Source organism: Neofelis nebulosa, chromosome 7, assembly GCF_028018385.1.
Source record: "Neofelis nebulosa isolate mNeoNeb1 chromosome 7, mNeoNeb1.pri, whole genome shotgun sequence".
NCBI classification, from domain to species: Eukaryota; Metazoa; Chordata; class Mammalia; order Carnivora; family Felidae; genus Neofelis; species Neofelis nebulosa.
The window spans coordinates 53,998,168-54,010,764 of NC_080788.1; the positions used below are offsets into that span (position 1 = coordinate 53,998,168).

The 12,597-nt window shown below is 42.0% G+C and overlaps 1 protein-coding gene across 1 annotated transcript in view; it reads left to right on the plus strand.

Annotated features, from left to right (window-relative positions):
* Positions 1 to 3,642: 3,642 nt before the first annotated feature.
* SPPL2A (signal peptide peptidase like 2A) overlaps positions 3,643 to 12,597 on the plus strand; it is a 53,643-nt gene continuing 44,688 nt past the window's right edge. The window contains exon 1 of the mRNA XM_058737742.1: positions 3,643 to 3,887. Within this exon, the coding sequence (XP_058593725.1) occupies positions 3,822 to 3,887 (66 nt within the window). The 5' untranslated portion in view covers positions 3,643 to 3,821. The remainder of the gene's footprint in view (positions 3,888 to 12,597) is intronic.

Consider the following 12,597-nt stretch of genomic DNA (forward strand, 5'->3'; position numbering starts at 1 on the left):
ACTCTTCTGCCCTAAGAAGCCAAGTTAATATTTAAATTCACCTCTCATGTAGGAAGTGGCAACTATGTTTGACTGATTGACATAAGTCCAATGGGGAGAAATTCTGTCAATAACAGTAATAAATATATGTGAACAGGTGAACAGAATATCTAGTGATGAAACTATAGCTGATGGCTCACCTATCTACTCCCAGTTCCCTCTTTTAAACTAGGAAGAATTCAAGTGACATATTCTCCTCAAGGAGAAATGCCTCATAAACAGGTATTAGAGAAGGAAAGCATGTAACCAAAGCCAGGTAGTTTCTACAGAAAAGGAATACCAGGAAACTCTAAGCAGCTTTTTAATCTGTGGGCAAAATAATTACTGAGACCGAGGTGGTAATCATTACTCCCACTGAAAGAGTGATAACCCTACAATCAATTCAAAATGATTTAAAGACTTGGGCCACCTGGGTAGCTCAAGAATTGAGTGTTCAACTCTTGATTTCGGCTCAGGTCATGATCCCAGGGTCACAGGATTGAGTCCCATGTTGGGCTCCGTGCTGAGCATGGAGCCTGCTTAAGATTTTCTCTTTCTCTCTCTCTCTCTCTCTCTCTCTCTCTCTCTCTCTCTCTCTCTCTCTCTCTCTCTCCCCTCTCTCCCTCTCCCCTACTCACTCCCTCTCTCTGTCTGTCAAATAAGTAAAATGAAAAATTTTTAAGAAAGGCTTAAACATAAGATCCTAAACTATAAAACTCTTAGAAGAAAACATAAGTTCCAACAACCTACAACATTCTATCTGTTATCATTGGAAAAAAATTCCATTAACTAAGTATATTTAGAAATCAAAATGATCTGTAATCTAATGATACTTGTTTTCTGTAATTGGATTTTTATACATAGTTTTATTTATGGAAGAAAAATAATGACTGAAACTTACCCTGGTACTCTTTAAACATTTTTAAAAAATATTTATTTATTTTGGGGAGACAGAGAGACAGAGTGCAAGCAGGGGAGGGGCAGAGAGAGAGGGAGACACAGAATCTGAAGCAGGCTCGAGGCTCTGCACTGTCAGCACAGAGTCCAATGTGGGGCTTAAACTCATGAACCGTGAGATCATGACCTGGGCTGAAGTTGGATACCTAACCTACTGAGCCACCCAGGCACCCCTATCTTGGTACTCTTTATCATACATAAGACTTGCAGGGAGATTCATGTGTTACAGAAGTATATGCCAAATAACTTTTAACAGCCTTTCCAGCAGTCATCACACAAGAATCTTTTAATCTTCCATTAACTCTCCCAGTTTTCTTCACTTCATCCCGCATAGGGACTTTGACCCAGAAGACACCATTCTGGCAGAAGAATTATGATTTGTCATAAGTGCTGATACTTTGGGCAACAGCAATAACATAGCTTCTATTTTTCTTTTCTTTCTTCTTCTCTCCCTTTCCTCCTTCTACTTAAAAAAAATTTTTTTCAGAGTTAATTTTACTCACACTACAAATCATGTAATTTTTACAACGATCATGTGAGGCAGGCAGTACAGGTATTACTGTCCACATTTCTCAGCTGAGAAAACTAAAGCAGGCAAAGAGAGACTGCACAAAGAACTAGCCTATAACACAGTTTCTTTGGCTGCAAGCACAAAATATTCTCCAATTGAAAAGGAAAAGTGGGCATAAACGTAGACAGGAAAACCAGAGATCTTTAGACAGCCTCAGGAGCCACGCTGGAGATTCACTAGGCAAAGTGCCACTATGGGCAGGAGGGAATATTTAGAGATGAAGTCATCTAGTCCATCATAGCCATTTTACTAAAGAGGAAACTCACTTGCCCTCAGCAGCTAGAAAGTGTAAAAAGAGTTAAGGATTGACGGGCAGGAGACCTGTATTCTGGCCTCATTGTGCTACTAAGCTTAGACCAACCTACCTAGCCATCAACCTACAGACATTTGACATCGATGTTCCACAAGTATTTCAAAACATGTCCAAACTATTTATCTCCCCTCCACCCCCACCGAACTCCCATGGCAATCATCTCAATAAATGGCCCAGGACAGGATCCTAGTAATCTTCCCTCTCCTTCATCTCCCATGTCGTCTCAGTTACCAAATTCTGCTACAAATCTTTCTGATCCACCTCCTTCTCTCCATTTCCAGGCCCTCACTATCCCTGGCCTGGGTTAGGTTACACAGCTGTCCAGCAGGTTTCCTGGATCCTACTCTTGCCCTGTTTCAATCCAACTGCCACTCTGCCTGCCATCACAGAGAGCTTTCTACACCAGAAGTTGTCACTGCTCTAATTATTATTAATCTGTTTTCCAACAACTGGATGAAGCCTAAAGTCCCAAGCAGGACGTCCCAATCTGTTTGTGATTTGGCCTCTGCCCCCTTCTCTCACTTCATCTTTCACCACTCATAACTTCAGCCAAGCCCAAGTTTTGCAGTTCCTCCAATGTCACCTTTGGCTTTGACACTAATGGTTCACTCTTCCTGGAAGTCTCCCCCTTTCCCTGCCCATTGCCTGGCTAAAATTAACTCACCCTTCTAGACTCAGCTTAGGTTGGAACTTTTCCTGGCATCTCTTTTATGTGTTCCTTTGATACTCCCAAGGCATCTTGTGCAGACAAAAGAGTCACTATTCACCCTGAACTATGTTTGCTCACACATCTGTGTCCCTTGCTAAACTCAGCAGTGGAATGGCAGGGACAGCATCCTATTCAGTGCTCAGTATTAACTATTCATCCAACAAATATTTGAGGACCTACTTTATACCTGATATTATAGGTACAAGGGATATGGCAGTTAACAAAGCAAAGACACTCCTTGTTAGTAAGTGGGAGGTGACATCATAAATGGACACATAAATAAGAATATGAGTGAAAAGTGCTTTGCAGACAATTAAAGTAAGCCATGTGGTATAAAAGTGACTGGATGGCTACATTAGATGGGGTATGTCAGGAAGTTTCCTCTGGGGAAGTGACATTTAAACTGATAACTGAACGCCAGCAAACCGGTATTGAGAAGAGTACGAAAGATGAAAGAAAAAGTGGCCCATGTGGATGTAAAGCAAGCGTGCGAAAGTAGTGAAGTTGGAGTCAGAGAAGACAGGAACCATATTATGTACACTTTGTAGGACAGAATAGAGTTTCGATGTTGTTCCAAGCGTGATGGGGAGTGACATGATCTGATTTACATCTAGGACTGCTATGTTTACACTGCCCAGCGTGTAAACAGACCAGTTTGGAGGAGAGAAAAGTCGGTGGCCTGGATACGGAGGTCACAGCGGTTTTGGAGACAGTGGACGGACTGGGGATGTAAGTGTGAGTGACAGGGACCTGCAGGTAAGCAGATGCCTTAAGGCTCAGCGCACGTAGATTTTTGGCCCTGGCAGCCGCGTAGGTACTGGGGTATAGAGCAGGCGCACGGCGACTCCTACGAGGAAGAGGGTATCGAAAAAGTTGCTTCGGTATCCCCCTCCACCCCCCCCCCCTTCCCCAGACTCTGGAGAGAGTTCAGGTCAGGCAGCTGGAAAGAGACACGCCCAGACCCACAGTAGGCTGCCTGCCATCACCGGGACGGGAGAGCGCGGACACCGCCCGACTGGCGGCGCGCGCGGATCCGAACTCCACGTGCCCCGCGCGGGGGTTTCCGCGTCCTCTGGGCGGGGCCGGAAGAGGAAGTCGGCGCTGCAATAGCGGCCCCAGCAGCAGCGGCGGCCCCTGCCCAGCCAGCCCCGCCGCCCGCGCCCGTCCGTGCCGGCCCCCGAGGCAGCGCCGCGGCGGGTCCCGGAGACTGTACCAGCCGAGAAGCGCCGCGCCGCCGGGCGCCCAGCAGTCCGATGGGGCCGCAGCGGCCGCTGCCCCTGGCCGCGACCGCCCTGCTCTGGGGCTTCCTGCTCCCGCTGGTAAGGGGGACGGCCGGGCGCTCGGGCCTCCCCGGGGCGGGGCCGGGTCTCCCTGCCCCTTCTCCTCCCCACCCCCGGGCTGCTACCCGGCGTCTCCAGTGCGTGCGCCCTAGTGGCCTGCCCCCCTTCCCATTTCTCTCTTTCCTGCCAGCCGCCCCTTCTTCAGCCTCGTTTCTCCTGCCTTCCTTCCCCACCCCCATTCCCCTCTTTTGAAATCTTCGAAATACCCACCCCAAGAAAGCTCTCTGTGGAACCCCTCCTGCTACTTTGACCTTCGGGGTTGTCTGTAGTTTTTCTCTGTTCCGGGCATTTTAAATTGACCTCCTGAGTTTTATCGTGTAGCCCGTCTTACAGCATCTTGCTCTTTTTTACCCTCTGGAAGAAGAAAAACATTATACGTGCTCCCGGGGTGTTCAGCGGTTCAAAGACTGCACTTTAGTTTAATTGCTCGAATACAGATGATTTTTTTTTTTTTTTTTTTTTTTTTGTCTTCCTCCTCTTGTAGTTCCTGCTACGCCTCATTTGATTGCTGGGTGGGTGGACGGGGTGTTTGGTGTTTGGTGTTTCAGTTTTTATATTTCTTGGAAATTTGACTTAGGGATTTTCAGGTTGGAAACTTCTGGGAGCTTTATCGACACAGAATTGGTATAGTGTGTGCCTGTCTAATTCTTTCCATTAGAATATGTAACTTCTCTGATACAGTGTATTTTGCATCCTCTGCTGTTTAAAGAATTACTATTAGTGAATATATTTAATACAAAAGTATCTTTAACATTTATTAAAAAACCAAAATCAGAATGTAAAATAGTTAAGTGCCTTTGGTGTATTCATAACTTTGCTAGGCAACATGAGGAACATGGAAGATAATGTATCTAAAAATTGTCTTTGTGAGGTGGAGGGGAAGTGTAATATAAAAAGAACAATAAAGGGGCGCCTGGGTGGCGCAGTCGGTTAAGCGTCCGACTTCAGCCAGGTCACGATCTCGCGGTCCGTGAGTTCGAGCCCCGCTTCGGGCTCTGGGCTGATGGCTCGGAGCCTGGAGCCTGTTTCCGAGTCTGTGTCTCCCTCTCTCTCTGCCCCTCCCCCGTTCATGCTGTGTCTCTCTCTGTCCCAAAAATAAATAAAAAACGTTGAAAAAAAAATTTAAAAAGAACAATAAAGTGGCGGTGTTAGTCTGAAGCTTTGAGGTGTAGTTTGCCATATATGGTATGTCTAAAAGATAATTCAGGTAGTATGTAAATACACATAAAACTATAACCTAGATATACAACTTGTCTGCGTGTTTTTGCACTCTTGCAAATTTTCATTTGAGCCACTTCAGCTAATTTTAGGAATATACCTTATATATCACATTCCCACTAATCTTTTGTCAACACTATAATTAATTTAATAATATATCAATTGCTTATAACTCACATTGAAATTCTTATCAAAAGCCCCTGAGCCCTCTCACTAAAAGATGACAGCAGAATTTTTGTGTAATTTCAAGGGCTTAACAAATCTAAAGGTCGTCCCTATTCTAAATTGTAGCTAGCCTACAATTTTTTCAGGGCTGTTGTGGGACGCGGCAACTGTCTTTTCCTCCGCAGATATTTAATGTGCATCTATTATATGCCAGGCTCTGTGCCAGTGACTGCGAATATACTGACAAAATCTTTTTTTTTTTCATTTTAGAATGTTTATGTAAGATAATTAGAGCTTAAAGAATTTTTACAAGGCTATATTAGGAAACTTAAAAAAAATGTAAGTAATGTTGCAGTGAAAATTTATCATAAACCAGGACTTGGTATATTTCTTTTCTTCCAGGATTTTGTATCTATGTGGGGAGGACAAGGGAAAGAATTATAGGAGGAAGAAGCAGAGGATAAAGATATGCTAGATATTCAGGCAATAATTTGTAGGAATAAAAATAGTTTGGACTTCCATAATCTAATCATCATAATCTCCTCTCCCTGCTCACCCCCAAACAGCAAAATGAGCAAAAAGGCATCCTTTGTTGTATTATTTTGTACATCTATTTTTATTTCCTGTTTCTGGTTTTTTTTTTTTTCTAATGTTTTTATGTATTTTTGAGACAGAGAGAGGCAGAGCATGAGCAGGGGAGGGGCAGAGAGAGGGGGGAGACACAGAATCCGAAGCAGGCTCTAGGCTCTGATCTTTCAGCACAGAGCCCGATGCGGAGCTTGAACTCAGGGAGTGTGAGATCATGACCTGAGCTGAAGTCAGACACTCAACCGACTGAGCCACCCAGGCGCCCCTCCTGTTTCTATTTATTTATTTTTATTGTATTTTTACCGCAGGATCAGTCCTTGAAACATGGAGAGAAGCACTCATAACCGCAGAAACAAAACTGATCCTTCACCAAAGATAGTTTTTTTTTTAATGTAATTAATTTATTTATTATTTTACATCCAAGTTAGTTAGCATATAGTGCAATAATTTCAGGAGTAGATTTCAGTGATTCGTCCCCTATGTATAAAACACCCAGTGCTCATCCCAACAAGTGTCTTCCTTAATGTCCCTTACCCTTTGGGTCCCTACCCCTACCCCTCCAACAACCCTCAGTTTGTTCTTTGTATTTAAGAGTCTATTATGTTTGTCCCCCTCCTTGTTTTTATATTATTTTTGCTTCCCTTCCTTTATGTTCATCTGTTTTGTATCTTAAATTCCTCATATGTGTGAAGTCATATGATATTTGTCTTTCTCTGACTAATTTCACCTAGCATGATATCCTCTAGTTTCATCCACATAGTTGCAAACGGCAAGATTTCATTCTTTTTGATTGCTGAGTAATACTCCAGTGTGTGTGTGTGTCTATGTATGTATGTATGTCTGTCAATGGACATTTGGGCTCTTTCCATGCTTTGGCTATTGTCAATAGCATTGCTATAAAAATTGGGATGCATGTGCCCCCTGTGTGGCCGAGGTCAAAAAGGTTTTTGCCTGCTTTCTCCTCTAGGACTTTGATGGCTTCCTGGCTTACCTCTAGGTCTTTCATCCATTTTGAGTTTATTTTTGTGTATGGTGTAAGAAAATGGTCCAGGTTCATTTTTCTGCATGTTGCTGTCCAATTTTCCCAACACCATTTGCTGAAGAGACTGTCTTTATTCCATTGGATATTCGTTCTGCTTTGTCAAAGATTAGTTGGCCATACATTTGTGGGTCCATTTCTGGGTTCTCTAGTCTGTTCCGTTGATCTGTGTGTCTGTTTTTGTGCCAGTACCATGCTGTCTTGATGATTACAGCTTTGTAATCATCTTGAAGTAGGGACTGTGATGCCTCCAGCTTTGGTTTTCTTTTTTGGATGGCTTCGGCTATTCGGGATGTTTTGCTGGTACTATACAAATTTTAGGATCATTTGTTCTAGCTCTGTAAAGAATGCTGGTGTTACTTTGATAGAGATTGCTTTGAATATATAGATTGCTTTGGGTAGTATCGACATTTTAACAATATTTGTTCTTCCAATCCAGGAGCATGGAATATTTTTCCATTTTTTTGTGTGTCTTCTTCAATTTCATTCATAAGCTTTCTATAGTTTTCAGTGTTGAGATTTTTCATCTCTTTGGTTAGGTTTATTCCTAGGTGTTTTATGGTTTTTGGTGCTGTTGTAAATGGGATTGATTCTCCTGATTTCTCTTTCTGTTGCTTCATTATTGGGGGATAGGAATGCAACCGATTTCTGTGCATTGATTTTATAGTCTGCGACTTTCTGAATTCATGGATCAGTTCTAGCAGTTTTTTGGTGAAATCTTTCGGGTTTTCCAAATAGAGTATCATGTCATCTGTGAAGAGTGAAAGTTTTGACTTCCTCCTTGTCGATTTGGATGCCTTTTATTCCTTTGTGTTGTCTGACTGCTGAGGCTAGGACTTCAGATACTATGTTGAGTAACAGTGGTGAGAGTGGACATCCCTGTCTTGTTCCTGACCTTAGGGGGAAAGCTCTCAGTTTTTCCTCATTGAGGATGATGTTAGCGGTGGGTCTTTCATATTTGGCTTTTATGATCTCGAGGTATGATCCATCTTGCCCTACTTTCTTGAGTGTTTTTATCAAGAAAGGATGCTCTATTTTGTCAAATGCTTTCTCTGCATCTGTTGAGAGGATCATGTGGTTCTTGTCCTTTTATTGGTGTGATATATCACATTGATTGTTTTCTGGATGTTAAACCAGCCCTGCATCCTTGGTATAAATCCCACTTGGTCGTGGTGAATAATTCTTTTAATATATTGTTGGATCCGGTTGGCTAGTATCTCCTTGAGGATTTTTGCATCCATTGGTGAGATCTTTTTGATATGTAAAGCCTTTTTCAGTGGATTTGTTTTCTTCTTGACCCTTTCTTCCTTTAATTTCCTGAAACAATCTCTTTCCTTTTCTGAGGAACTCAAATCTGGTATACTTTTCCACAGCAGGAGCACTCTCTCTCCTTTCTGCTTACTTACTGGATACCTAGTTCCTTTCCTCCAACACTGTCTGAAGTCTTACAGATTTTTTTTCTTCTTACCATTTTCTCCCTGAAGCCCTAGTTTATTACTCTTCCTTAATCTTACAGCTCTAGGTGGCCTCTCTGAGTTCATTTGAATTAGTGATGCCAGTTTAATTATTTCATTTCTCTTTTCTGGGCTCTTGCAGCTGGCACTGCTACCAACTTTCCCTCTAGTTATGTAAGAACAGGGCCACTATCCTCATCCACAAGCAGCACAAAATAGCAGCACATAATCTCCAGAATCCACTGCCGCATCCTTGTAGAAAACACAGAGGATTTAGTATTGGAAAGGCCTTTCGCCATCATGTAGCCTACCCTCCTCATCTTGTCCTCTTTACATCATTGTGACCTCACTGTGTATGTGAAACTCAGGCTTCAGTACATCTGATGTTTTGGTGATTTCTAAACCCTTAAACCTGTTAAGTCTAGAAATGAAGAGTGTGTGGTAGGTAGTTCGTTCTCTCTTGGCCTTGCCATGATTCTGTTTCGCAGTCATGCTTCCCCAGCCCAAGCCCCATCCCTAGCCACAACTATTAGGCCTTTATTTCACAGTGTTTGGACTCAGTCACAGAGTTATGTTTCAAAGAAAATCAGAAAAGTTTAGCCTGGATCTGTTTTCTAAAATTGCTTCAGAGTTCTCTGAAGAATCCTGAATCCTTTCCATGTTTTTACAAAAGTTCTGTTCATTTTTTCATTACTTCAAAGAATTTGAAGTATTACATAGCTACATCTTGAACCTATTACAGTGAAGTGATAATCAGGATCCCCAGCAGAGAAATGTCTTGCTGAAATCTGCATTCCTTTGGTATACTACACCAAGTCAAAGAATCTTCTTTAATTCTTTCTTTTCTGCCCTCCTCTCTCATGCTCCTGAGGAAAAGAAGTATGTTCTGCTACCCAAGTTATCAGAGACATGCTGAGCTGTTATGTTGTAGACTGAATTGTATCCCTTCTCCACCACTCCCAAAACATATGTTGAAGCCCTGACCCCCCAGTGTGATGGTATTTGGAAATGGGCCTCTGGGAGATAAGTAGGTTTAGATGAAGTCAGAGGGTAGATCCCTTGTGAAGGATTGGCGCCTTGTAAGTAAAAGACAACCGAGAGCTTGTTCTCTCTCTCTCCCCTAATACTCACCCCCCAACACACACACACACACCATGTGATGACACAGCAAAAAAGTGTCTGTCTACAAGCCAAAAAGAAAGCTCTTACCAGAAAGCACCTTTACCTTGGACTTCTAGTATCTAGAACTGTGAGAAAAATAAATTTCTGTTCAAGGTACCAACTCTGGTATTTTGTTATAGCAGCCCAAGCTAAGATAGATTTGGGTACCAGGAGTGGGGTACTTCACTAATACCTAAACCTGTGTCAGCAGCTTTGTAACAGGGTAGAGGCTAGAAGAGGTTTGAGATGCTTGCTAGAAATATGACAATTTGGTAGAGTCTCAAAAATGAGGAATGTGGTGTTAGAAACTGGAGGAAATGCAATCCTTGTTATAAAATGGCAAAGAACTTTGAACTGTGTTGTGGTGTTTTGTAGAAGGAAGAATTGTGAGCAGTGCAGTTAGATATTTAGCTGAGGAGACTTCTAATCAAAGTGTTAATGGAGCAGTGTGATTCCTCCTGACTGCTTATAGTAAAATGCAAATGGAGAGAGAAGAATTAAAGAAGGAATTGTTAAGGAAAAAATAACTAGAATTTGAAGATTTGGAAAATTTCTCAGCCCATCCATATTGCAAAAAATGAAGCTTGTTCTGCAAAGAATACTGTGTGGCTAGAAAACCATCTGATAAAGAGTTTCAGGATTTTTGAGCAAACATACTGCCAGTTTGAACTAAATACAGACTTTGGACAAAATGAAGAAAGGCTGTTGGACTTCTTGGATTTGACAAAATGGGATGATGGAGCTCTGTGGTTGTGAACGTGGATTGTTCTTCAAGAAGGAGAAATGACCCCAAAGGCAATTCACATACCATCAGGCCACTGTCTCAGTCTCAACAGCCCTTATGGCTTCTTTTGGAAGCCTTGAGGACCAGACTCCACAGGGCCATGGAGGTGATGCTCCCACCCCAGTGGGCCTGTAAGGTGGGACATTGAGCCAGAAAGGATTATTCGTGAGCCTTAAAACCTAATGGAATTTGTCTTGCTAGTTTTTGGACTTGCTTGAGTCCTGTCACTACTTTCTTCCTTCTGATTTCTCCCTTTTGGAATGCTAATGTCTACATTATGTTTTAGAAGCATATAACTTGGGGCGCCTGGGTGGCTCAGTCAGTTGAGCGACTGACTTCGGCTCAGGTCATGATCTCACGGTTTGTGAGTTCGAGCCCCACGTCAGGCTCTGTGCTGACAGCTCAGAGTCTGGAGCCTGCTTCAGATTCTGTGTGTGCCTCTCTCTCTTTGCCCCTCCCCCACTCATGCTCTCTCTCTGTCTCAGAAATAAATAAACATTAAAAAAAAAAAAAGAAGAAGAAGAAGCATATAACTTGTCTGGTTCCATAGCTGGAGAGGAATGTTGCCTTAGAATGAACTGTATCTTAATTTTCACCCATATTTGACTTAAATGATATTAGATGAAACTTCGGACTATAGAGTTGATGCTGGACTGAGTTAAGACTTTGGGGGCTGTTGGGATGAAATGAGTATTTTTTTGCCTGTAAGAAGGAAATGAATTTGGGGGCCCTGAGGCAAAATGCTGTGGACTGGATTTTGTGCCCCAGATTCTTACGTTGAAGCCCTGACCCCCCAGTGTGATGGTATTTGGAGATGGGGCCTTTGGGGGATAATTAAGTTTAGATGCGGTATCAGTGTGGGGCCCTTATGATGGGATTGTTGCCTTGCTCTCTTTCCCAGTCATGTAAAGACACAGTGAGAAGGCAGCCATCTACAAGCTAGGAAATGAGCCCTTACCAGAAATCAGCTATGCTGGCACCTTGATCTTGAACTTCTAGGTTCCAGACTGTGAGAAAATAAATTTCTGTTATTTAAGCCACCCAGTCTGTGGTATTTTGTTATGGTAGCCCGATATTAGCCCGATATTAGACATTTTCTTTTAGATTCTTCACAACTTTTTTTTTCTTTTTGCCTTCTTTCCTCTGAGCTATCTCTGAGGATTCTGCATCCCACTCTTTACTTTCTAAGTCACTGATGGCTGTGAAAATGTAACATCTACACATGCATCTCCTCTCAAAATAATCCTGAGAAGGTTCAAGAAGGTATGACTTGTCCTAGTTCATACAGAAAGGCCTGAAAAAGACAAGTAGAAACCAGGATTTCTAGACATTCCTTGATATTTTTCCACTAAGTTGGTCATTAATGTTTTCTTGTAAATCAAAAATACATCAGAAGACTAATCAGATAAATTTGTAAATTTATTCATAAGAAAGGGCTTAAAGATAGAAGTCATATTTATTATATATTTGATCGCCTTTTTGATTAAAAATCACCTGAGATTGGGTCTGTTTACAAAATTCTAGACCATAAAGTCTCCAGGTACAGACCCTTATCCCCAGATACTAAAGTTTTGTTAAAAATTTTTGTTTTTAGGTCAGAATTTGCCAAATGTTAATATGCACTATGGCCTTAGATCAACTTTTTATGCACTTATATTACCTGCCTGGCCTTGTAGTTACTTGAACTTGTGAATTCTAGTGTAAATCATAAATTCTGTAACAGTTGAGTTATATCACTAGGTACTAAGATTACTTAGGGAAAACCAAGCAGAAGGATAGATCTAGGTAACCAGTAAAATATAATCCCCATGAAGGAGAAACTCTACTGGACTCATTCTCTGCTGTCTCCCCTAGCATCTCATAGACTGCAAAGTATCAAATAAATGTCTCCCATACCTAATACCTCTTCCCCTAAACATTACATATCCCCAGATTCTCTGAGTGCAAGGAATGATGCTGGCTCTACTTTTACCATGGCCCATAGACTCCTCTGAGTTCCTGTGAATACCTATTTAATGTCCTAGCACCCACTGGGCCACTAAATAAGTAGTTAAGATTACGCTTAATCTTTATGGGTATGGGTCTAGTCACTTCCAGTGTATCATTTCCTTAAACTTTGAATCCTGGAAGTAGGAATGGAAACGATGTAGGTTGTTGATTACATAACTTAACAGGGAGAAAACAGGCATAGAAAATATATAATGGTGAATGATTAGAAAGTTATTTAGGCCTAACTTTGGAATGTATCATTCAAGACACACAACCTCAACTCTATCTTTC